Raw genomic sequence first — 24364 nt, 5'->3', positions numbered from 1 at the left:
AAGCCTAAGAGAGAAACAAAAGTAATTACTTTTTTCCAACAGAACCATTAGTTCAAATTTAGCGGTAAGAAATACATGGAACAGGGGCGCCTGGGTGGCTCAGTGGGTTAAGCCGCTGCCTTCGGCTCAGGTCATGATCTCAGGGTCCTGGGATCGAGCCCCGCATCGGGCTCTCTGCTCAGCAGGGAGCCTGCTTCCTCCTGTCTCTCTGCCTGCCTCTCTGCCTGCTTGTGATCTCTCTCTGTCAAATAAATAAAATCTTTAAAAAAAAAAAGAAATACATGGAACAGAAAACAAAGGTGAAAGAATAGCCCCCTCTGAAGTCAGTGATTTCTAAGTAAAAAATGTGCTCATAATCCAAATTGCAAATGATTTTAAAATAAGAACGTGGAGGAGCTGTTCCTGCTTAATGGGGAAACTCAATCAATGGTAATATGTAAATGAAATGAATTTACGGAGCAATTTTTGCCTGATCAAAGCTTCAGTCCCATGACATAGGAATAGTCTATGACATGAAAATGCCCTCAAGCTTTTAAAACTAAAAACTACTGTATTTACATGTTGGGAGGTTATAGGTAGTACCCCCAGGAGAGAACCATCTTTACGGTGGAGCAGGATTAACCAGACAAGTTTATTTCAATGACATTAATTATTCAAGGTCTCTAACAGACCTGACTTGCTCTGATTCCATAGGCTCTACATTAATTTGCTAGGGCTGCCAAAATAAATACCACAGACTAAGTGGCTTACACAATAGAAATTTTATGTCCTCACAATCTGGAGGCTAGAAGTCCATGATTAAGGTTTCCAAGATTTGTTTCATTCTTGAGGCTTCTCTTCTTGCCTTGTAGATGGCCATTTTCTCCTTTTGTCATAATATGGTCTTCCCTCTGTGTCTTCATCTCCTCTTCTTTTAAGGACACCAGTCATCCTTGGATTAGGGTCCACCCATACCCACATTTTAACTTGATAATATCTTTAAAGGCCCTTTACATTAATATGAATTTTAGGGAGCTATAATTCAGTCCGTAACAGATCCTAACATACTTTGGGTTATACTATAAATTCTTATAAAGAACAAATTAAAGAACAGAATATGCTTAGTTAAGGCAATACTGGTATTCTTACCTATAGGACATACATGATTTCTCACAGCAGTGATCAATGGCTATTCTGACTTAACAATCACTGTACATTTGATCAACGTGAATCTGCCTTTGGGAGATAGATCCACTCTGAGCTCTTAAGCGGTTTGAATTTTGAGGCTGCAGGGCCTGACTTTGTCAAAATCATCATTTATGTCGTGTTTCATTTTCTAATTGAAGAATCCACTACCAACATTCATTTGCCAGCCTCGTTTCCCTACCGCCTACCATAAACAAATGACAAACATTTACCTGCTGCCACTTTATTGGGTGGCACTCTCTCTAGCCGGTCAGGAGGAGATAGAAGTTGAGGCAGGCAAATGTAGGTGTTACTGAGCTGGTGATAGCTTTAGAACCAATGCGGTTTAATTAACTGCTTAGGCTTTTATGATATTTTCGTGGAGGCCTTAAGAATTGCTGCACTAAGGAATAGCTTATCTGGGGAAAAAGAAGGGAGAATTTATCCACAAGCTCCCTCTTGGGCTATATCTCTTTGGTCAAAGATCAGGTTGCTGGATTTAGCAAAAACAAACAAAGTCCCATGCAATATTTATAATAGAATTACTTAAAAAATTCATTGTTTGTCTGCATTTCAAATTAACCAAGTGTCCTGCAGTTTACTTGGCAACCCTACTCTCAGAACATTAACAACTATGCGTTTCCTGGCAGCTATGGGGGAAGCCAGGGCTTCCCCAGATCCCAGGCACCAATGTCAGTTTCTCCTTAAGATGGTGTGGTGACGGTGGTGATGGTGGCCAGGAGGTAAGGCAAGAGGTAGAGACAATGATGGGGGGGGGGGGTGTGTGTGGGCAGGAGAATGCAAGCACAACTGCATGAATGTAGGGTGATAAATAACAGAATTTTCTCTAAAGATGAGTCAACATTCATTATCTCATTAGTATCTGTAGAACTATACTGCATTAGGGGCGCCTGGGTGGCTCAGTGGGTTAAGCCGCTGCCTTCGGCTCAGGTCATGATCTCGGAGTCCTGGGATCGATGAGCCCCGCATCGGGCTCTCTGCTCAGCAGGGAGCCTGCTTCCTCCTCTCTCTCTGCCTGCCTCTCTGCCTGCTTGTGATCTCTCTGTCAAACAAATAAATAAAATCTTTAAAAAAAAAAAAAAGAACTATACTGCATTAGACACTGGGAATACATTAGCTATCAGGGAGCCTACAAAACATAGATTGACTATTATGTTGAGCCCTGGTTTAAAGATGCTTAATGAATGCTAGTAAAATGAAATAAAAATTTTCAAAGGTATTATTTTTAAGTAATCTCTGGAACCAATGTGGGGTCAAGCTCACAATCCCAAAATCAAGAGTTGCATGTTCCACGGATTAACCAGTCAGGGGCCCCTGAAATAATTTTTCAAATACCACCTCATTAGATGGATATTTTCCTAAATGACTACCTTTGCAAAAACAAACAAACAAAACCTCCAAAACCCCCAATCTATTATATGTATTGCTTTCTAGATCCTTCTATAGAGAAATAGATGGTCTCCATCAAATACTGGAATTATTATTCAGTAAGAAAGAAAAATCTATTTGTAAATAACATTTCAAAAAAAAGTTAAAACACATTAAATAATACTTTTTATTTAGATGTTCATAAGGCATATCTATGAGAATGATATAAAAACATGGCATGTAATTTGATAGCAATATTTTGGAGATTACAGAGTTTTAGCAAATACCTATTACACAGTTATAAAGAAGATGACATTTTGCAAGCAGATACAAAATATCTAATGAAAGATCAAGGCAAGAAAATGAGTATAATTAATCAACAATGGAAAGTCAATTTTATCATGAATTGCACATTATCCTTTAAAAACTTTTAAAGGTAAGATTTACTGCAATCTAGTTCATTCAAAGTGTTAAACAGTATCACAACAAAGAACCAAAGGCCAGAATGGATTAGTTTTGATTTCATACAAAGAAACCCAAATATACGGTGGGTCAAATATAGGAAAGGGAGTTGAATAGTGAAGGAGTCAAGATCTTTCTAGTTTCTGTCATTCCTTAGGGTGTGGCCTCGGTCCTCTAGGACATTTTCCAGGCCTCCTGTTGTAGCCACAGTTCCGGCAGCAAAATGGAGGAATATGACGAAAAGCACTTGCTGCTTTTCTTTGAAGAGATTTCTAGGAAGTCACCCCTATGTCCCCCTCCAACTCACTGGCCAACACTCAGTCCCATTGGGATACCTAACTACCAGGGCAGCGGAGTAATGTAATGGGCAGCAGCTTTTAAAGAAGTAGGGTGGACACTGGGAGACAACGTCCAGTCCCGGTGCAGGCTGGATATCTGCAAAGCTATGAAAGACTTTCAAGGAAAACCTTCAGAGGATACTTCCTTGAAGTTGGCAATTTAAAAATCAAATGAAAGCACCTGTTTTGGTGATTTAATTTAGTCTCTCCAGCTACCGGGAGAATCCTATATGTATAGTCTGCCCTAATTTCGGATGACTGCGTGAAAGCCAATGATTTGGAAAGTTAAAAGAAATCTCAGTATGTATGCATGTTAGGTTGAACTAAATACCGTTTTGGTATTCTATGGACAGAATCTCTGAATATTAGCACTTTATAATTTTCTTGCATTAAAAAATTTGAAGAACACATTCATTCCTGTAAAAGCCCCTGTGCAAAGGTAAGAACAACTGTGTTTCCACTAAAAGCAGTACAGGTTCATTTAGAGCAATTACATATACTGAATATTTACCAGAATTTGTTTTGCTGACTTAATGAACAATTGAGGGTAGAGCATCTCATTTTCATGACAACACATCACAAGTAGAAATCTTAACACTGAACTGAGACATGTTATACTATGTGTAGCAATGCTTTTAAGTCAGAATTCACAAAATAATTTCAATACCAAATTTTAGGCTGTTTGAATACTTACATCAAAACAGATTTTATAGACTGACACAGGTTCAATGTTCATAGTATTACTAAAGAAATAGTTATGAGTTACATTTTGGGAATTTTATTTAAAATATCATATAAGAAAACACATTTCACAAATAAACCTCTATTGGGGGGCAAAACTCTTTGTTCAGAATTTATTATGACAGTTTAATGGTAAAAGGCAGTTAAAAAGAATTAAAATTTTATCATCTTATGTAAGAGATAAATAATACAAAAATCAGATATGATATATTCTTGAAGCCCTTTTACACAAATAAATTTCATAATTTGTAAGTATGAATATACCTTAAATTACTATTAACAAATTAATTTTGAAAGTAAAATTCCTTAAGTCAAGATTAGGCTAATTTATAAGAAATTAATCAGGTAATTAGATACTGGAGCTCACTAGCCAATCCTGTATGTAGCACAAAATAATTATCTCCAATAAATGCCTATAAATATAGTTTCTTCATACTTTAAAATATTTTAAAATTTAAATAAAAATCTCTACATGTAGACAATCTGGGCTAAATTTCCATATATGCTTTGAAAAATATATGTCAGCATGAATAAAATCTTATTTAAACATGATTTTAAATATTCTTAATAAAGGAGACATATGAAATCTGTACACAAAAGCTAAATAGTATGATTCAGCCCATGATGATTTTCCTCTCAGGAAAAAATTACTTAGTTTTTTTGCATAGGATTAAGACTGGGTATATTTTCTACATTCTTATAATTTTCTCAGGGGCACTTCTCAAAGTACACATTAGGAAACCAACCCTACTACTTTAAAGTCCCCACCACCTTCTCACACCTAGTAAGAGCAGAATTCAGTCCTACTTCTGAGGCCAGAAAAATGACAAAAAAAAAAAAAAGTGATTATGAGAAATAATGACTAAGAAAAATAATCTGGTAGAAAATGGCAAAATAAGGCAATTAAAAGTCAAATAAATAAAAGTCAATATTTCTGTACTCTTAGATAGGCTTTTAAACATTTAGAATTATAATGAATTTATTACATTTATTCTAGAACTTCAAAATTATTTCATCTTTGTAGTACTAAAAAGGAGATATTATCATTTGAAACAAAAGTTACATCCTATATACATTTTCATAAATTTTGTTTTTTCACATTTTCAAAGGCCCCATTTATCTGTAGGAGTGATAATGTTATTTGTATTATTGGCTACTTAATATACGCGTGCAGCAATATAATTCAAGAGTCCTCTAACTTTTATGAATACTTCATTCTATTTTCACATTAAATGGTGAAAGCCTGGTCTTGAGAGAGTGAAACTTGAGGAACAAATACTGAAAATATGCTGTTAATTTCACTAGTGCGCTACAACAGTTTATGGGTCTTTTCCTTTAAAAGTTCTCACCCAACTGAATTCCTACTATGGACTAGAGCAAGTAAGCGATTATCAAGAGGGAAAGAACAGAATTAAAATAAAGAAAATGGAGAGCTCAAGTAAGAAGTACAAGATACTTAAACTCACCAAGAAGAGACCGCCAGAGAATCATGAGAGATTTACCAAATTGACAAGGTGCAGCAGTAGGGAAAGAGCCAGTGGTGGGAAAGGTAGTGTCTACTAAATAAAACTCCTTCTAGGGGAGCCTGGATGGCTTAGCTGGTTAAGCGTCTGACCCTTGATCTTGGTTCAGGTCATGATCAGGTTCGTGAGATCAAGCCCTGCACTGGGCCCCTGGGCATGTAGGCTGCTTAAGATTCTCTCTCTCCTTTTCCTTCTAGTCTACCCACCCTACAAAATTCCTTCTGTTTTGGCAGCTGCATTCAGTAGTACCTCAGTGGGTAGGTTTAGAAATGTTATAATTTCAGGATGTATACTTACATAATGCATATACTTGTATCTTATCTGCACCTTTCTAGTTTAATAAGGAAAGAATAAATGGGGAAAAAATGTCGGGCATTCTAATCAAGATTTGAACAAAATGCAATTTTAACGTGGAATGTCAGCACTGAAAAATTTTATGAATAATTTGTATAATTGTATGTCTCTAGAGTAGATTTATAATTAACCACTTTTCTTAATATCCTTCATGCTTGCAAACTGCTCCCTAATGAATGGCTGAACAGGCAGGAGGACTTCTCAGGAAGAGTAAAAGAGATGACCAACTCTACAAGGATTTTTAAAGATTCTGGAGGACCTCAGACATTCATTAAAACTGCTATGGTCCTATCTCTGCCGGAGTCCCTCACTGCGTAGGGAATCGTATGGACTGCCATGGGGCTCCAGGGTCACGTCCCAGGCAAGATCCTCTTGCAAGGTAAAGAACTGTAGATTATCCCAAAGCAATCATAAATTTATGACTGTATTATTTTCATAAATTTTTGGTACCCACAACACACTGTAAAGAATGTTAATGCCTTTGCTGACAAAACAGGAAGCATCCAGACTGGCATCATGATGGTAACACACAGGGACAGAGCAGAGACAATCAGCCTGGAAATGGGAGCCTCTGAAATAGGACTGCCTAGACTTGAATGCTGGCTCTGCCTCTTAACTAACTGCATGACGTTGGGCAAATTACTTTTCTATCCTTCAGTTTTCTCATATGAAAAATGAGGATAATTACCTTTGTTAAAGGTTGTTGTAAAAATTAACATGGGATAATACAAATAAAATGCTTAGAACAGTGCCTGGCATGTTAACATCCCTCAGTGAACGTCAGTAAAATCTTACAGCAGATAGAGTGGGGACTGGCCAGCGTGCAACAACGTAGATCAGCTGACCAACAACTATTGGTGGGGAGACTTCATTCCTTCCCTCTAACTGGAAACAACTGTAAGATTCCTAGGCTTGGTACCATATTAGAAAAATCACTTTTGGAAGCCAAATACCATGGTCTTCTCCCTAACCAACCTAATAACATGCAAATGAAACCTCTCTGTAACAAGATAAGAAATAAAATCTTTCATGAGGTACATATTATCAGTATGCATTTCACGTCTCCATTGCATTTCAAATATAATTTCAGATTCTATTTTTTTAAATTTGTGTTTGTTCACAGGTTACACTGGTTCATACAATTAATTACATTCTTCAAAACTGATTTTATGCGGAAAATATAGGAATGTTACCATTTACCCTTACCGAGATGCTAATGTAACGTGACCCTTCTTAAAGTTAATGTGTGATTATGCATTTCTATTTCTTTAGCAATTAAATTAATTTAACAATTAAAACCTTAGGCAAGCTTCAGAAAAAAAAATATCCATTAAGTTATATTAAAACTTAAGATTCTGCTGGTTTGCAAATTTTTTCTTTTAACATTATGTTGTATCTATATTATTAATCAGAAATATCTTTGCCTGATTATGGAATACAGTTTGTTAAAATAGGAGTGTTATGGATGTGCAAAACAAAATAGACAAGTTGACAACAAAAATTCATATTGCCAAAATATGACATCTGTGAAAATTAATTTCAAGAAACTCCTACCACTAATTTGGTTGAGATCTTACTGGACAGATTTCAGCCCACATCAATTTGACAGTGCACTTGCAAATGAACAAAAAGGAAGTCATAAAAACAATGGCACGAGTGGAACTCTATAATGTATCAGTGAGCACCATTTATCATCACATTACTGTAACCCTCTCCGGTGAGAGATGAGGAACTGCTCCTCCAATACCTTCTTCTAGAAATTGGCTCTTTTCCCAACCTTTTTTAATTCTCTTAAGCTTTCGGCTTATACATGGAAGGAGTAAAATAATCTTACCCAGAATTACAATTGAGGGCAAAACAAGAGCAAGAACGAAGTTGGGTGGGGTGTAAAACCGGTAGTATTCTTCTTCAAAGGCTCGTTTCCATCCATAAATTAAAACATGGAAAGTACTTATGAGCAGAGCGACATATCCAAGGGTAGACTTGGGTAGAGGAAGAAGAAAAAGAAACAGAGAATAAGGAACAAATTATTCAAACTCATAAATTAACCTATCCAGCGCCACCATATTTATAGTGTGCTAAAACCATATCTTAAATTAGTGAGCTACTCTTTGTTCTCTACTGAATTAAATAATTATAATATTTCCACAGATTCCATATATATTTATTCATGTGTTTGCACATCTTGTCTTATACAAATAAAGCCATATTGCATATAGTCTAATACTCTATTTTATTATATCAAGAATCTTTTCCTCATCATTAAATACAAAAACATGACTCAAAAGCTATATAATAACCTACTGAAAGGATGTGTTATATAGTTCACTTAGTCAATCCTTTTTGTTGATCATTTACTCTGTTTCCAACTTTCCTCCACCATAAGCCCTTTTCTATATTTTGGTTTATTTCTTTAGAACTTCTTTCTTTCTTTTTTTTTTTTAAGATTTTATTTATTTATTTGACAGAGATCACAAGTAGGCAGAGAGGCAGGCAGAGAGAGAGAGAGAGGAAGAAGCAGGCTCCCCGCTGAGCAGAGAGCCCGATGTGGGGCTCAATCCCAGGACCCCGGGATCACGACCTGAGCCGAAGGCAGAGGCCTTAACTGACTGAACCACCCAGGCATCCCTAGAACTTATTTCTAAAAGGGGGATTACTGGGTTTTCCTTATGGGTACTGATGAAAACTGCAAAACGTCTTTACAAAGGTTATTCCCATTTCCACCAGTTGTGGATATTTAAAAATATGTTATGTGTGTGTGTATTATATATACATACAAATATACATACATAATAAAAATTAAGTCCTGAAGAGCATTCTCCTCAACCACATCTTTCTCCACATATATATATTAGCTGAAGGTAAACATGAAAAATCTTATACTGTTAGTATATAACAGGAATAGCATTTCAAACATGCGGCTTTATTGACCACATTAAATGAAATTATTAAGAGTACTTTTGTGGGGCGCCTGGGTGGCTCAGTGGGTTAAGCTGCTGCCTTCGGCTCAGGTCATGATCTCAGAATCCTGGGATTGAGCCCCGCATCGGGCTCTCTGCTCGGCGGGAGCCTGCTTCCTCCTCTCTCTCTGCCTGCCTCTCTGCCTGCTTGTGGTCTCTCTCTGTCAAATAAATAAATAAAATCTTAAAAAAAAAAAAAAAGAGTACTTTTGTTAAGTGGGTCATAGGTGAAAATCTAAAAGGTCAGCATTCAGGGCTCCCTAAATTATTACGCTTGATTGCTTACTTTGAGAAATGGACTCTGTAATATCACATTGGTCTAATGATGTAATGTCTAACTTCACTGGGAAAGGATCGACCCTCCAGCAGACAGTTGTTCTGTTTTGCAGCCACTCATCTCAGTTTAATGATCACTTGCTCCCATCTAACACCTTTTCTCAGAGGGCCTTCTGTCTCTTTTCAAGTGTTAAACTGACAGTTGGAAAAGTGTTTGAAGGAAAAATGAATTTAGACAGGGAGATGCCCTTAACTTGAATGAGCTCTTTAGATGACTTGAAAGAAAAAAAAAAAAAGCTCAAGTAAATAGGCACACACAAAACAAAACAGAATTGTGTGTACTGCGAAATGCCAATCACCCACATATTTTGCTACAGATCATTTGGATACAACCAATACTGACTTTTTGATAATATAGGTGGGGTCTGGGTTTGAGTTACATTTTACAAATATGTATATTTATTAAATAAATCTTACTGGAGGAGGTGAATGTTTATTAACACAGTGCTGTTTTGAAACACTTTTGTATATACTCATAGACACATATATACAACTAATACGCAAAATACATATATGAACAAGATTCATAAGGCTGGTTGCTTGTCATAATCCATTAGCCCAGTCACCTAATTTGCCACTGTTCCTGTCTGTGTGTTTACACACACATTTCTTTTACAATATTCAGACTGACCTCCCCACTTGAATTTAAATTAATGAGATTTTTCTAGACGGATCAAAGTGACACAAAATATAAAGTAATTCTTTACTCATTGGTCGAGGAACAAATTGACTTTTGGCACTGAACTTGATCTAAGCTTACCCATCCCCACCTTCATTTTTTTCATAAAAATTTTTTTTTAATTTTTTAAAAAAATAAACTTTAGCCATAACATAGTAGGCAGTGCTATCAAAGTCTTCTAATAGAACCCTGTACTGGCTTTTGCTTACTAAACCAGAACGGTCCTAGACTAGCTTCCAGCAAATTTCACTCCCTGAGCTAGATGCATAAATGCAGCCCCAAAGGCACTCTTTTATAAGAAGCATATTTAAAATTAAACTGTACCTAACACTTAAATTCTATGCCGCCCAACCTCTCACCAAAAAAACCCACGTACCTGAATAAAACTGAATTCCCTCCAGTTTAAAGCATTGCTCACTGATGGGATAGAGGTGACTGCCAGGAGGGACAGTAAGCCAAGGCTCATTATGCCAAAGGAGATATACATTTCAATTCTCCAGACTTCTTCCTCGTTCCAAGAGTTTTCAATATTTGCATGAACCTAAGGAGAGCAAATGTGAATTTCCTTTATTTGGCAGAATAGTCACAGAGATTCAATACAGTTTCACTCCTGGCATAAGAATTCCTCATATATCGGGGCGCCTGGGTGGCTCAGCTGGTTAAGCAGCTGCTTTCGGCTCAGGTCATGATCCCGGCATCGAGTCCCACATCAGGCTCCTTGCTCAGCAGGGAGTCTGCTTCTCCCTCTGTCTCTGCCTGCCACTCTTAGTCTGCCCGTGCTCACTCTCTCTGACAAATAAATAAAATCTTAAAAAAAAAAAAAGAATTCCTCATATATGGACATATTTAAGCTGTATTTTTTCAATGTAACAGCCTGGAATGGAGAACGTATTACCGGATGGTATTGTGCCGGGTGTGGGGAAAAGAGAAGGGAGAGTTAAATAGAAGGAGGTCTAAGAGTCTCTCTTTCCTTACATACGTGCGAGGGGGTGGGAAAATCTGCCACCTACGCTGTCCTACCTCACAGTTACAGGGAGTCTGGAGTCCCAAGACCAGGAATGCCAAGTGGTTGGTCCCAAGGTGACAAAAAGAAATAAGTACTGGCAGTTAGACTTAGTTTTGAGGTACTTTTCTAAGTTGGTTTAAACTCAGTTGAATATTTTGGGCACATCCTGGCTTTAGATCAACTTAGAATCCCGGAAGAGAATTTCTAAATTATGTCTTTATCTTCCTCTCTCACTTGAAGAATATTTGTATGTACTTTACCTCTTTTTTTCCTTCTTTCTTTTCCTCAGGAAGCTGAGATTTCCCTATGGATAAAGTCATACTGAATGCAAATATTTATTCTCTTGAATTGGCTCATTGATAAATTTTTCCAACTGTCCAATTGCTTCATTCCTCTATAGTACTTTTGCAAATGTTTTTTCCTTACACTGATAATACATATATAATCAAGTCAGACTTGATAACTCCGAATGTGTGGTATTCTGCATAGAGACTGCTTTCAGAATTGTCTATTTACACGTGATGGTATAATTAGAGTATAAATCAAAGGTTGGACTCCCTGGGCTAAAGCTTTATTTATTTTTTAAAAATATTTTATTTATTTATCCGTGAGAGACAGAGAGAGAGAGAGAGGGAGGCAGAGGCAGAGGGAGAAGAAGGGTCCCCATGGAGCAGGGAACCTGATGTGCGACTTGATCCCAGAACCCTGGGATCATGACCTGAGCTGAAGGCAGATGCTTAACTGACTTAGCCACCCAAGTGTCCCTAAAGCTTTAAGTATCTATTCATGCATAACAGATTCTAACTTAACAAAGTTTCACTCTGTCCAGTTGTAATTAACCAAACAAATGAAATTAAAAAAAAAAAAAAAGCTAGCTCTGAGCATTAGGCCCCCAGAACAATTATACCAACATCCTGAAAAAAGCCATAGAGCTCTTCTGTGAAAAAAAGGCTCTTATTATCTTGTTTTATGTCCATATCACAATACAGAACAGCAACATACCTCAGTAGACCCAGAGCTTCCAACCTGCACCTATATGGCCTCCCAATTCATTCATTCATCCCACAAATACACTTTGTGGGTGCCTTACTGTGTGCCAGGCATAGTTCTAGGCATTAGGCATCTATCAGTGAACAAAGCAGACAAAGGTCCCTCCTCTCATGAACTTACATTCTGCTGAGAGGACACAGACAGTAAAGACAATAAACAAGGGGAACATGTGTATTAGGAGGTGGTAAATGCTATTGAAAAAAGTGAGAGTAAAGCAGAGTAGGAGGGTGGGGGGGCGGGGGGGGGTGGGGTTGAGGCAGACGCAGGTGGCAGAATTTAAAATGGTGTCCAGGCTCCGCCTCTGTGAAGAGGTGAGATCTACACCAACAACTTCAGGACCAGTGAGGGAGCTGGTGGGGCAGTTATCAAAGCCTAAGGATTCAGTTCAGAGAAGAGGTGTTTTTAGAGACATAATGGCTTAAAGAATATCAATTCACTAATATTTTTTCACATTATTTTAGGTTGAAACTGTTGAAACAGGCATAAGTACCAAGCGCTGCACACTTGGATCAGGGTGCCTTGGTTCCTTACGAAATGCAAAGCTCCCATTTGCTTGGGTGCAGTGTCCTCGGCTGTCCCTGGGAAATGCTATGTCAAGTAGCATCAGTGAAACCCCTTATATTACATTTGCTGAATGCACATTACCGAGGAAAATTACCCTCCACTCCTCCACCAAACGCCTTGCATGAAGCTTTCTGGGAGATGTTCTTACAGATCTAAGTGCTACAAAGGTTCACATGAGGACCTAAAGCTTCACTGGAGTATTTTCCTTTCTCTTTTTGATAACAAAAGCCTTGTAAATGTACGTCTCCTCATCTTGGCTTCTTATCCTGTTTTGTATTTTCAGTGGTTCTAATTTTGTCGCATATGTTTACTGAGAGTTGCCTTATCATTTCACAGAACATGGCCAAATTAAACATTGAAATACCTTTTTAATGCTAAAAGCAATCACTGCAGTCATAACATTAAAAAAAAGAGAGAGAGACTGAAAAACCCACTAACCCTTTATTTCTGTTGTTCTTCTTTAAAGGAAGATGTATAGTACCAGATTTTATCCTAAATGATTTTGAATCGGCCACACAATTCTTAGACAGAAACACTGTATAAAGAACAATTCTTCCCTCTCCCTAAATATGCCAAAATTTCGATTACAAGGTCTGTAAAATTTGACAGTATTTTAAATCTCACATTTTACAGATTATACTGATAAGGAAGTTTACTAGTATCCGATGAATAACCAGCACGTTCCATACCTGCTGATAAGCCATGTTGAGAAACAAGTATCTCTCTGACCTTCTCATTGGTAAGCAGAGGCTGTAGGCAACGTGGACTGAAGCGAAGAAAAAGCTTAGTAACCCAAGCTGTTTTCTGCACTGTAGCCAGGTCTCCAACCAAGGCGGAAATTTCCTATACTTGGTGCCGTAATAAAGCTGATAAGCAGCTGCCAGGAGACCTGCCAGGTATACCAGGGACAGCAAAGTAATGGCAACTATGGGCAAGGTCTTATTCACAATCTCGATAGGAATCTTATAAAAATCACTCTGCTGGTTTCTAGCGTATGGATGTATCACATCTCTGACAAAGGAATAAAGAAAGAAAAACGTGGCTAGGCTTATGGCAACCACCACTGGCCCTCTCCAGAGAGTAAAGAGTCGCAGGGGTAAATTTTCAATCTCCCTAGCTGATGATAATGATCCCAAGTCAACAGGAATGAAATTCAGCTGACGGGCAAGTTCAATAACCTGTTGTCGAGCTTGAATGTTGTTGCTGCATATATAGACCTGTGGCAAAAACGAAAGACTCATCGTTACTGTTGTTTATAAACATAGTGATGTTTACAAACTTCACTTCCCCTATGGAGCATGTGATGAGCTTGAGTGATACAAAAAGTTAAGGAGATAAAGCATTTATGAACATGTTAATCTTTTTATTAATAGGTTAAAGCAGTGTCATAGAAATGACAAAGACCTTGCTACCTATGATGACATGAAAATAAAATGCAGAAAAATCCTGCTGGAACCTGGGATCAGGACGTCCTCAGGGGAAAGAAGGAGGAGTAAAGAAAGGTTTCTAGAATGTGCAGTTCAGCAGCAGTGGCAAGGTAAGGTCTAGATGGAGTTTGGGCTGCTGGCCATCCACTGCCCACCCCAGCTCTCACTCCCACAGGGATTGGAGTGCACTTGGCTCCCCGGGGTTCCGAGGACAATATCTAGTTCTAGGATCGCAGTGATTGTCTCATAGAGGCATTACAAGCACTGTCCTTTATAGACATTCAGCAAGAGAGTAGATGGGCATAGACTCTGGATGGTTGAATCTACAAATAAAAATCTCTAACTTATGTCACGATGTTGTACTATTTATAAGATTTATCTTTGGCTTAAAAACCGATCCACCAAGGGTCTCTGAGAAACCATGAGTAATCTCAAGTTATTATTATATCACTTCATGAATCAGAATATGGAATTCTTTCATCTGTAAATAAGGATACTATACCTGTGTGGAGGAAAAATGGTATTATAAAGCTTGGTTAATTTAAATGGTAAAGCAACGGTCATTATCTAAGACTAAGGTATTACTTCTGTATAATGAAGTGATGGGTGAGGGTGACTTTCAAACTACCCAGACCTCTTTGATATATTATTGTAGCTGGGAATTCAACAAATACCTGTTGAACAGAAATTCACTGCTGAAGTGAGCCACTATTACTCTCACTCAGGCCTAGAAAAATATTGTCAAGTCTCTGGGTAATGTTTGGGGAAAACAAATTCCTAAATATATCCCTGAAGATGTTTATATAAGGTCTCTGGAATAGACCACACTGAAATATTTGCATGCTAAAACCTGCATTATGCTGACAATATAGAGCTCTTTGGGTTATTAATCTTACCTAACGTTAGCCAGATGAATAACAAAGTCTATATTGTGACACAAATGTTCGTGAACTTCTAAAATGGAGTGGGAAGAATACCTATGTTCTAAAGAAATAAAGAAAAGCATTCTAAATTAATTTATTACAGCTGTGACAATGCTGAGCTTTTATTAAATTTCTTATTAAAAAACACTGTAATAAAATTTAACTATAAATATAGCCTATAAACTATAAGATTTATTTAAACTTAAATACATTTAAAATACATTTAATTTATAAACCTAAAAGTGTAAATCAAACATTACAAAGGCAGAAGGACTATGGAATACAAATGAAACTATTTCTGTAGCTCACTTTGAATTCAATTCCATATTTTTTGTAGTTGTTAAAGAATTAAAATTACCACAATTGTGGGCAAAGGATTAAATTTAGGTTTCTCCCTAGTTTGTTTGGTGTGTATCCATTCCTAAACTTTGATGGATATCCAAAAGGAAAAAGGATTTAGAAATAGCCTCTGGGAAAGCTGGGAAGTATATAATCGTTTACTGGTCTTCCAAATTAAAGACTTGAAAGTGAATGGTTATCATGACCTGATACGCCATGTATAGTGATACAATACTTGAATTCATTTTCTAAGGCATTGAATCTATGGCATGAACTGTCTTTATGAACAAAAATAATGAAAGTATCTTATCATCATGCTTACCTATAATGCATAACTACACCTCTAAAAGATTTCTAACATGCAGTATTTTATGTGTTTACTTATAAAAGCTCCCGTTCCATAAAGGCACTGATGGAGCTCCCCATCTGCTTTATTTTCAAGTTGAACTAGATAGAACCCATACACTAAAAAAGAAACTAAGAAATCCAATCTGCCTCCCCACACAGATTAAAATCTACACCTTAAATAAAACAAACGGCACTATTTTAAATTCAACGAGTAACCTTCATATAATAAAAAGGCACTTCTACAGCCTTCTTCTTGAGGATCATACTAAGTAGTGTGTCATACACAGATGGAACACTGTTAGCAGACAGCTGCCAGGAAGAAGGAGGAGGAAGGGGAGGTGAGTTGGGGAGATAGAGAGAGGTAGAAAAAAGATGTGTTTGTTATTGTTTCAAGTTTTGAGGAAGCCAGGAGAGATTCAACACAGTGGGTCCCATTATTCATCAGCCAACTTTGCCCTTTCCGGAATTAGCTGGTTATGACAGGAAAGTCCAAGTAATTTTTTCAGCCTTCCACCTTATTTTATCAGGGTAGAAATGTACCTTTACAAGGTCAGGACATGAATTTTCAGGGGCTCAAACATGGTTTTCAAAACGAGAATCAGTGGAGAGTGTGAGAATTTGGCTTTTAAATGTATGACATTTGTGTTACTACTTAAATACAAGATACCAGATAAATACCAATAAAACTGGGGATTGAGAAGTACAAACTTCCAGTTATGAAATAAGTCAGTCATGGAAATGAAAAGTACAGCATAGGGAATGTAGGCAAGAGTATTGTAGTGATATTGTGTGGTGACAGATGGTGACTGCCCTTCTCGTGGTGAGTCCCGAGTGATGTACAGAATTGTCGAATCATGATCTTACATACCTGAAACTAATAGAACACTGTATGTCAACTCTACTTCAGTTATTTAAAAAAAAAGAAATTAAAATTAAAAAAATTAAAAATAAAATACATACCTGCCGGCTGGCATCCTTGGGTCCTAACTGAAGTGCCCAAGCCGAGACAACATTAAAGCCTTTGACAATCAGGGAATCCGGGAATAATGAAGCCAAATATTCAGCATTGGATTCTGGGTATTGGTTTATCCTCATGTTATTGCTCACATCAATCAGGATTTTACCCACAAGCAGATGTCTGAGGTCCCAAAGGGAGGTGTAATGTTCTCTATGTATAGCAACAAATATTATATTTGTTTTTGTGAGAGCATCTTCGTGATGAGTGACATCTACCACATGAGGGAAGAATTCGGAAGCAAACTTGGGATTTCTGCTTCCTATAACTACATGATAGCCACACCTAATAAGTCGAATCGTCAGTGATTTGGCAAAATCCCCACTTCCAATTACACCCACAGTGACCTTCCTTGCATCTTTGATACCATTTATGCCATTCGGCAAAAAAGTTTCGCTAAGGTTCTTAGGGCTTCCCATCATTGAGATTGATTCCATGATACAGGCTCTTTCAAGATCTCCAGAGATATCCTAGGGGAGAGAAAATAAAATCCTCATCAATTACCGATTACCAATCATTCATCCTCTTCCAGACATCATAATAATACCCCTCATTTCTGGAGGTAAAATATTTTGGCAAGCTCTAAAAATTAGAGCCCAGCGAGACACAATTTGTAAGCTGAAAGAGACTGTCAGAATAGAAAAATGAACTGTCACAAAGTTGATATGCTAAAGTGGAGCTTCTAAAATTTTAATATACACATGAATCACCCGAGAATCTTGTTAAAATGCAGATCCTGATTCAGTAGTTCTGGAGTGAGACCCAAGATTCTCCCTTTCTAACAAGGTGATGCCAGTGCTGCTGGTCTCCTGACCTCTCTTTGAGCAGCAGAGCACAGAAGGCAAGAGACTAAAGTTTTCACCTAGAATTTTAAAAAATGTTTCTAAAAACAAAGTTCTACCAAGTCAAGTGGGTCAGAGTGGCCAGTCAGAAATGCCACTAGAGGTGGAGGGGACAGTGCTAGCGTGTGAGGGTATGTATGACAACAGAAGACACAGACGCCACAAAAAAACTCCATTTAAAACTGGCTTGATTCATTCAGGGTGGATTCTATAAATTGTCCTAAATACCTCAATAGCTAAGGAGTAACTTTATTATTAAATGAGAATAAGATAAATTGGTTAATAAAAAATGAACTCCCTGGCATTTAAGTAATATTTTAAGAAAAACAGGCTTCACAATATAACAAGGATAAATTAAATACCACTGACTTCTATCATTCACTCTATATTCTATAATTTATTGAGAAAGACAGTTTTCCAGTGAAAAGGGGGTTAGCAATGTTTTTATGGTCTTAAATTACACAATACTTATGAAGGCTTTTCCTTCCCCCTTTGATTTGTGGGCTTCATAGAATACGATGCACTTCTGTTCCCTGAAAAAAACTGTCAAATTCTCTTTTACTTAAGTGACTAACATCTGAAATATTGATATTTGTAATAACTTGCTCAAGAAGACCACATCAGATGGCCATGAATCAGTGTCGTTGGATCTGAACAAAAAATACTCTTCCGTTCCATCCCCGTTGCACAATTTCTTTTATGCTTACAGCAGATGTGGCTCACCACAGAGGACTTAATGGATTTTACAGGAACAGGTAGAATGCTTCAAAAAACATGTTTTGGGGATTTTTCCTAAGAAAAATTTAAAATTTCGACTAGAGACAGAAAAACTCAACTTTCACCCTACAAATGGGTCACAATGGCTCCAAAAAAAACCTGTTAAACCCTTCTTTAGGAAAACAGTAATAATATTACCTAATACTCATATAGCATATTCTGTGTGCCAGCTGTTTGTGCTTTTTTGATAACGGACTAAATCCCACGACCGCTCTATGAGATAGATGCTAATATTGTCATGCCCATTTAGAAGATGAGGAAACTGAGACACGCAGGAAATGACTAATTAATTTGTTCAAGAGGATGAGTGCGAAAGTCAGGGAGCCGGGATTAGAACCCAGGCAGTCCAGCTAAGGCACATGTCACTTTGGTGCAGGTAAAGAATTTAAGAAAGGGTTTTTTTTCTTTGGGGAGGTGTGGGAGGGGCAGGCTGGTGAACAGTGATGGTTGTGCTCGGGTTAATATATTCTCCGTCTCTGGCCATGGTTCACTCCTCAGCATTACCTAGTGATCTTAATGTCTAACTCAGATCCTAGGAAAGGAGAAAACACACTATTTTTGAATCTATTACACGTTTCATTTCACACTTTTCAAGACAGAAGGGGTGGTAATTATTTGCTTCCCATGCAAATGGGAAAGCCAGGCAGAGGTCAGAGGCACCAGAGTAAAAGAAAACATCAACATCCTCTTAGAGGTATCATGGGCTCTCTTGGGAATCAAGAGTTAAAGGAACCAGAAGTCATTAAATCAATGCTCATTTCATTCAACGATCCAGGGTGAACTGGCCAACTTACCCCTCATTATAGATGTTGCCTAAGGGGGAAGAGAGTTACCAGACTCACACACAGGAACCCAAGTGTCTACCTGTACCCCAGCCGGAACTCTGAGTAGAGATTGTGGCAACTCCCAAATAGAAGAATTGCCCCATTGGCTTTCAAACACACAGGAAGAAGAGCACGAGGTTTGTTCACTCTGCCTGGTGCTCTGGGTGTCACAGCAGGTCCTACCCCTTGAGCAAGGGGAGAGGCAGAATTGTAATCTCAGAGCTGTTTCCTCCCAAAGGGGAGAACGGCTTTCTAGAGCAGTGGTTCTCAACTCCAGCTGCAAACTGATGTGACCCGAGGAGCTTTAAAACACAGTGATACCTAGTCACCTCCACCCAGATTTTTGTTTAAGTGGTCTGGAGTCCAGCTTGGGCATCAGGATTTTTTTTTTTTTTTTTTTTAAAGATAATCGGGTGTTTTAACACAGCCACGTTTGAAAACAACTCTACTAAAAGATTCAGGATTCAAGCCAATACGGTTTGAATAGTTTGGTATTTGGAAATAACAAATGCGGCTCTTTAATCCTCAGTTATGCTCATTTTTGCACTGTCGCTTGTAATAATGAAAAATAACACTAGCCAGAGAGTAACAGTTGCCATGAATGCAGGAAGCTGAGGACAAGGCCTGCCGCCCCTCCTTCTCTCCTCCTCTGACAGAAGCAGCATCAGAAGGACCACTCACTGTTTTGCAATTTCCCTTTCTCCACTTTCTGTAAAGGTCAGTACCATTCCTTAAAATGTGTCATCCCACTGCACAGGATACTTTGTTCCTGTTGTTTCATAACGTGCAAAATGGTCATAACATTCCAGAATGGTCCAGAGATGGTATCTTATCTTTCTGTCTGACAAGGGGTTCCAGCTGTCCAGGCATCAGAGGCCCTGCTGATCGGAGGGGATGGGTTTCCAAGTGGACTGACTTGCTTTAGAATGCTGCCTACCAAATTCCCATGTGAATATGATCACCTGAGATCTTGTTAAAATGCACATTCTGATTCTTTATGTCTGACGTAAGGCTTCAGATGCTGTGTTCCTCCCAAGCTCGCAGATGATGCCCCTGGTCCCAGTGGTTCAAGGGCCACACTCTGACTAGCAAGGCCCTAGAGTCTCTCTACCTTTTCATTGGATGCTATTCCCAGGTAATACAGACTAAAGAATTGAGAAGACTATGGAAAGTTCTGTTTTTGAAGTATTGAGGAAAAAGGACAGTCTTTGGCTTTGGGAATCTCCTTGTTTTCTGAGTCTGTTTCCTTTGTTACATGGAAAACAAAGAGGTTGTACTTGACTCCAGCAGTCCAATACTAAAACCCCTTTTGTTTCCAAGTTTTAAAGCTATATAATAATAGTAATGTCACGACTTTATATTTAACACTGTGACACTTCAACTTTATGAGCTTGATTTAAAAGTGTGATTTCAGTAGCACATGGGTTCCTTGAAATTTCAAGATCACAGTTTTCTTGAATGGCCATTTGACCTGCTGTTTGCATTTAATCAAGTATACCATCAGGGAAAAAGGATTATACTCAGCTACACGGCCTCCTAAGATTTTGCTTAGAAGGGTTTCGTTGACATTCCTCTGGCTGAATGGCAGCTGTTATGCTATATAACTAGAACCTATTTTGTTTCATATACAAACATCCAGGGCATTAATTTTTAGATGATACTAACTCTGAAAGGGACTGTCCTCAGAGATCTAGATGACATCTACAACCTGATCATTTAGAGAGGTCAAGAAACTGTAATCCCCCAGGGCCACGAGATGGGGTAAGTATATTTTTGACTTTGCAAGGCCACATCTGAACCTTTCTTCTCCTCTCCTACAGACACTCAGCTCCTTTGAGGTTTGGGGAAACCTCATAAAACCTCCCTCTAAGCACTGCTATCATCTACTGACTTCTAGCTTACTCTTGATCATTAGTGACTTTGACATACATAGTTTTACACACATAGTGTTCCTCTCTGTGCCAGCCAACAGTTATCCTTCTCCAGGATGTCTTCATTCAAATGGCTAAGGCATTCAACCTCATGGCCTCTTGTTTCCAACAGTCATTCATCAAAAACAATTCATCTCTGCTCACCCCACTCAGTCATTCACTTTCTGACATCTCCAAACACTATCTCGGAGCCTTCCAATAATCTTAGTCAAATAGTTGCAGTGATGATTCAAGTTAGCAGAACAGACCTGATGCTTTGATCCACTATTTTCTCACTCTCCATCAACCTCCTCCTGATTTCTCTTTACCCACCCTAGACTCCATAGCATATAGTTATGGTCATTTGCTTAAAAAGATCAACTCTTGTTAAGGACTAAATGCTTGTGTTCCCCCGCAACCTGCCACCTCAAATTCTACTAAAATCCTAACTTCCAATGGGAAAGTATTAGAAGGTGTAGACTTTGGAAGGTGATCAGGTCATGAGGGTAGGAACCTCTTGAATGGAATTAGTGCGCTTATAAAATAGACCTCAGAGAGCTCTTTCTATCTTTCTGCCACGTGAGGATAGCAACATGACAGTCTATGAACCAGGAAGTGGGTCCCCACCAGACACTGAATCTGCCCGGTAATAAGAATAAATATTCTTTGTTGTTGAATGTATCAAAAGATATGAGATCCAAAAGGGATGTACTAGGTCTATAGGTAAGATCCCTCTCTTTGCTGATCAAGACATGGCAGTAAGTGAGTAAGTAATAGGTCAATGTCATGGTTACCGGTGGAACACAGAATAAATGCCTCTCCTGATGTCCTGACTGTGTCCTTTTTCGAAACTGCAGTCCTAGTCTTTCCAACTTCTGAGGTACCTTCCTTCTCACCTTCCTTACTCATTTATGATCCTTTCTTTAAAAATGTATTTTGCTTCATCTGTGCTACTTTTTCAGTATTAAAATATAATTATGCTCGTTCACTACAAGTATATTTCCCATGTCACCAGTAAAACAAAAAGTGACTCAAATACAGCTTTTCATTTCTTTTTTGCACAGTTAGCTCAATTTATCATTGTTTATATTGTTTCAACCTTCTCCCACCCCCCAAAAAAGACTGACTAGCTAAGTGAAAGAAATGGCAAATCATTTCTAAAGAGACTGCAAGATGTCTGGGATGGATATTGTTCTTCTGTAAATAGCTTTTAAGCTTGGAAACAACAGACAGGAGAGATGCAAAGTAAAACAAACAAACAAAAAAAACACACAGACTCACTAAAAGAAAAAAATAAACAGAGGAGATCAACGCAAACTAGAAATAATAAAGGTTAAAAGGCTGTGTGGGGGTGGGGCCAGGTAGGGCGGCTGGGAGGAGGTGGTTTGGAGAGAATTTTAAGGGTTCCCAGTAGTGGGGCTCTTACTAGCACTCAGTCTCAATCTTGAGAGTGGGGGAAGGGGCCGGAGTTCAAATCCTACTTCTCCCAGTTTCATCCATTACAGTGATGAGTGATAATTAACTATGGCTCGGAATAAGTTTTTCCATCTAAGAAATGAACTGCCTGAGGAGTAAAAACTGACACCAATCCTTCTCTGAGGAAGGGGTGGGGAAGAGAGTAAACGGAAATCTCTGGACAAAATTTTCTTTATCGCTCTGCTCTATTTTAAGAGCAAGATTTTTAGGGCATCATTTTCAACAAGTTTTGGCTGAGGCTGAACACAGGGCTTAATGATAATTTAGGACACTTCAAAGAAGAGGCCAATTACCTCCGAACACATAATGGCCTAAACACACTGGGGTCGCATAATTGGCTAATAAACAAAATGACTACTGGAAATACTTTTTCGCAAAGCCGCGCTGCATGATATTCTGGGAGATACGCTGCGTGAACCCAAAGTGGTAGCTAGACTATCAGGAAGGCGAAGGTAACCTGCACGTCCTTTTCTTGTGGGCACATCCTACCTGGGACGTTGTCTGGGCCCAACCTCAGGACTTTCTGGGGAGCATGTGGAAGACCAAGAGGAGTAGAAGGAACAATCGATGAAACAGACACCCTTCCCCACCCTTCCCACTCCCCACCTCTAGGTGCCCGGAGATCAGTAACGAGCCCGCAGAGGGCGCGGAATCCGGGAAGGACCGATGCAGCGTGTGGCGACCACTGCATCTTGACCCTCAACTCCGCCTCCGTCACCTGGTCCCGCGCTCTTACCCGACCCGCTCACCTCTGCGCCCCCCACGCCGGGATGGGGTGAGCCTGGCGGCTCTCCGGGCGCGGCGCCGACTCCCCTAGGGGCCTGCCCGGGCACCAGGGCCTAGGGACCGCGCCTCCGCCCGGCGGCTGCAGGGTGGCTGCCGCGGCCGTCGCGCTCCGGTGGCTTCCCCGCCTCCCCTAGCTGGATCGCGTATTGCTGGAGAGGAGGAGGAGGAGGAGGAAGAGGAGGGAGGTGAGTTGGAGGCCCGCCTAGCAATGACGCGCCGCTAGGGGCTGCGCGCGGGGAGGGCGCCGAGCTCGCTGCCAGACCCGGAACGCCGACTGGAGGGCCGGGCCGGCGGAGGTGCGGAGCGGTGCGGCGCCGGGAATTCGGAGAGGCCCGGGAGGACTTGGAGAGAGCTGGGGAGGACTGCGATCGCCGACCCTTGCAATCAGTGCGGCCGGGAGCCCGGCTGCTTCGCTCCAGCTTTGAGTATCCCCTAGACTGGGAGCTGCGGAGTATCCGCCTCTTGCTTGTGCCCCCCATCAGCCGGCCCTCAGCCTCTGTCACAAGGCTCCCCCATGATTCCTTTTGAAGCAGGTCTGGAAAAATCAAGCCCACTTCTCTACTCCACTGCTGTTGTACTGCGTAGTTGCCTTTCCACTCAACACTTTGCTTTTTATTACGCCGTACACCACCCCCTCCCCCTTCCCTCTTCCATACTCTCAGGTCCTGACAAGTCTCCAAGAAACTGTGCTTTTTTTCCTCTACGTGTTCTTTCCCTCACCTCTACCCACCCAAACCATCTTTTGTCTGGATTGTGTCCTTGTAATAAAATGTTCAGAAATGCCCTTTCATGAACCATATTGTAAAACTCCCTCAGACAGAAGGATCTTCACAGCCTGCGGACTGCAGATTAGTCTGTTGACTTTGACCTTCACTGTAGCCGGTGACAAGCTAGCTCTGGAGTTGGGGAACGGAGGGTTATACCGGTAGTCAGGAGAACTGTGTTCCTGGGGAAAGCCACTTCACTCTCAGGGCCGAAATGGCCTTGAATGCCCAGGGCATCTCTGAGCTGTAAGGGCTCTCTGGTTTTGGGATTCTGCAAATTTTCTCCCTGCAGATTACCAAAGTAGTCATGACTTTATCTTTTGCAAGAGATCTTTAGCCTTAAAATGAAAACCAATTTAGGAAAATT

General features: G+C 39.5%; 1 protein-coding gene across 2 annotated transcripts; it reads right to left on the bottom strand.

Annotated features, from left to right (window-relative positions):
* Nucleotides 1-755: 755 nt before the first annotated feature.
* On the bottom strand, nucleotides 756-23674 carry STEAP2 (STEAP2 metalloreductase). 2 transcript variants are annotated; one of them, XM_047694981.1, is made up of 6 exons: nucleotides 23197-23674; nucleotides 16564-17088; nucleotides 13256-13783; nucleotides 10323-10487; nucleotides 7806-7953; nucleotides 756-1583 (listed from the first exon to the last, which is right to left on the bottom strand). In XM_047694981.1, exons 2-6 carry the CDS (start codon nucleotides 17053-17055, stop codon nucleotides 1531-1533), a joined length of 1386 nt encoding a protein of 461 aa, XP_047550937.1. In that variant the 5' UTR covers nucleotides 17056-17088; nucleotides 23197-23674; the 3' UTR covers nucleotides 756-1530. The 2 variants fall into 2 exon arrangements, with proteins under 2 accessions (XP_047550937.1, XP_047550936.1); XM_047694980.1 differs by lacking the exon at nucleotides 756-1583 and having other exon boundaries at nucleotides 2631-7953.
* Nucleotides 23675-24364: the final 690 nt, after the last annotated feature.

The sequence above is a fragment of the Lutra lutra genome, chromosome 11 (assembly GCF_902655055.1).
Source record: "Lutra lutra chromosome 11, mLutLut1.2, whole genome shotgun sequence".
Classification (NCBI taxonomy): domain Eukaryota; kingdom Metazoa; phylum Chordata; class Mammalia; order Carnivora; family Mustelidae; genus Lutra; species Lutra lutra.
This window is presented reverse-complemented; position numbering and strand designations above follow the sequence as displayed.

Excerpts from the sequence above, each read along its gene's own strand:
- STEAP2 (XM_047694980.1), bottom strand. The coding sequence starts at position 17,055 with ATGGAATCAATCTCAATGATGGGAAGCCCTAAGAACCTTAGCGAAACT. Across the intron at positions 13,784-16,563 it reads CCAAGGATGCCAGCCGGCAG|GTCTATATATGCAGCAACAA; the intron begins GTATGTATTTTA and ends TTTTTGCCACAG. Across the intron at positions 10,488-13,255 it reads TCAACATGGCTTATCAGCAG|GTTCATGCAAATATTGAAAA; the intron begins GTATGGAACGTG and ends TGCTCTCCTTAG.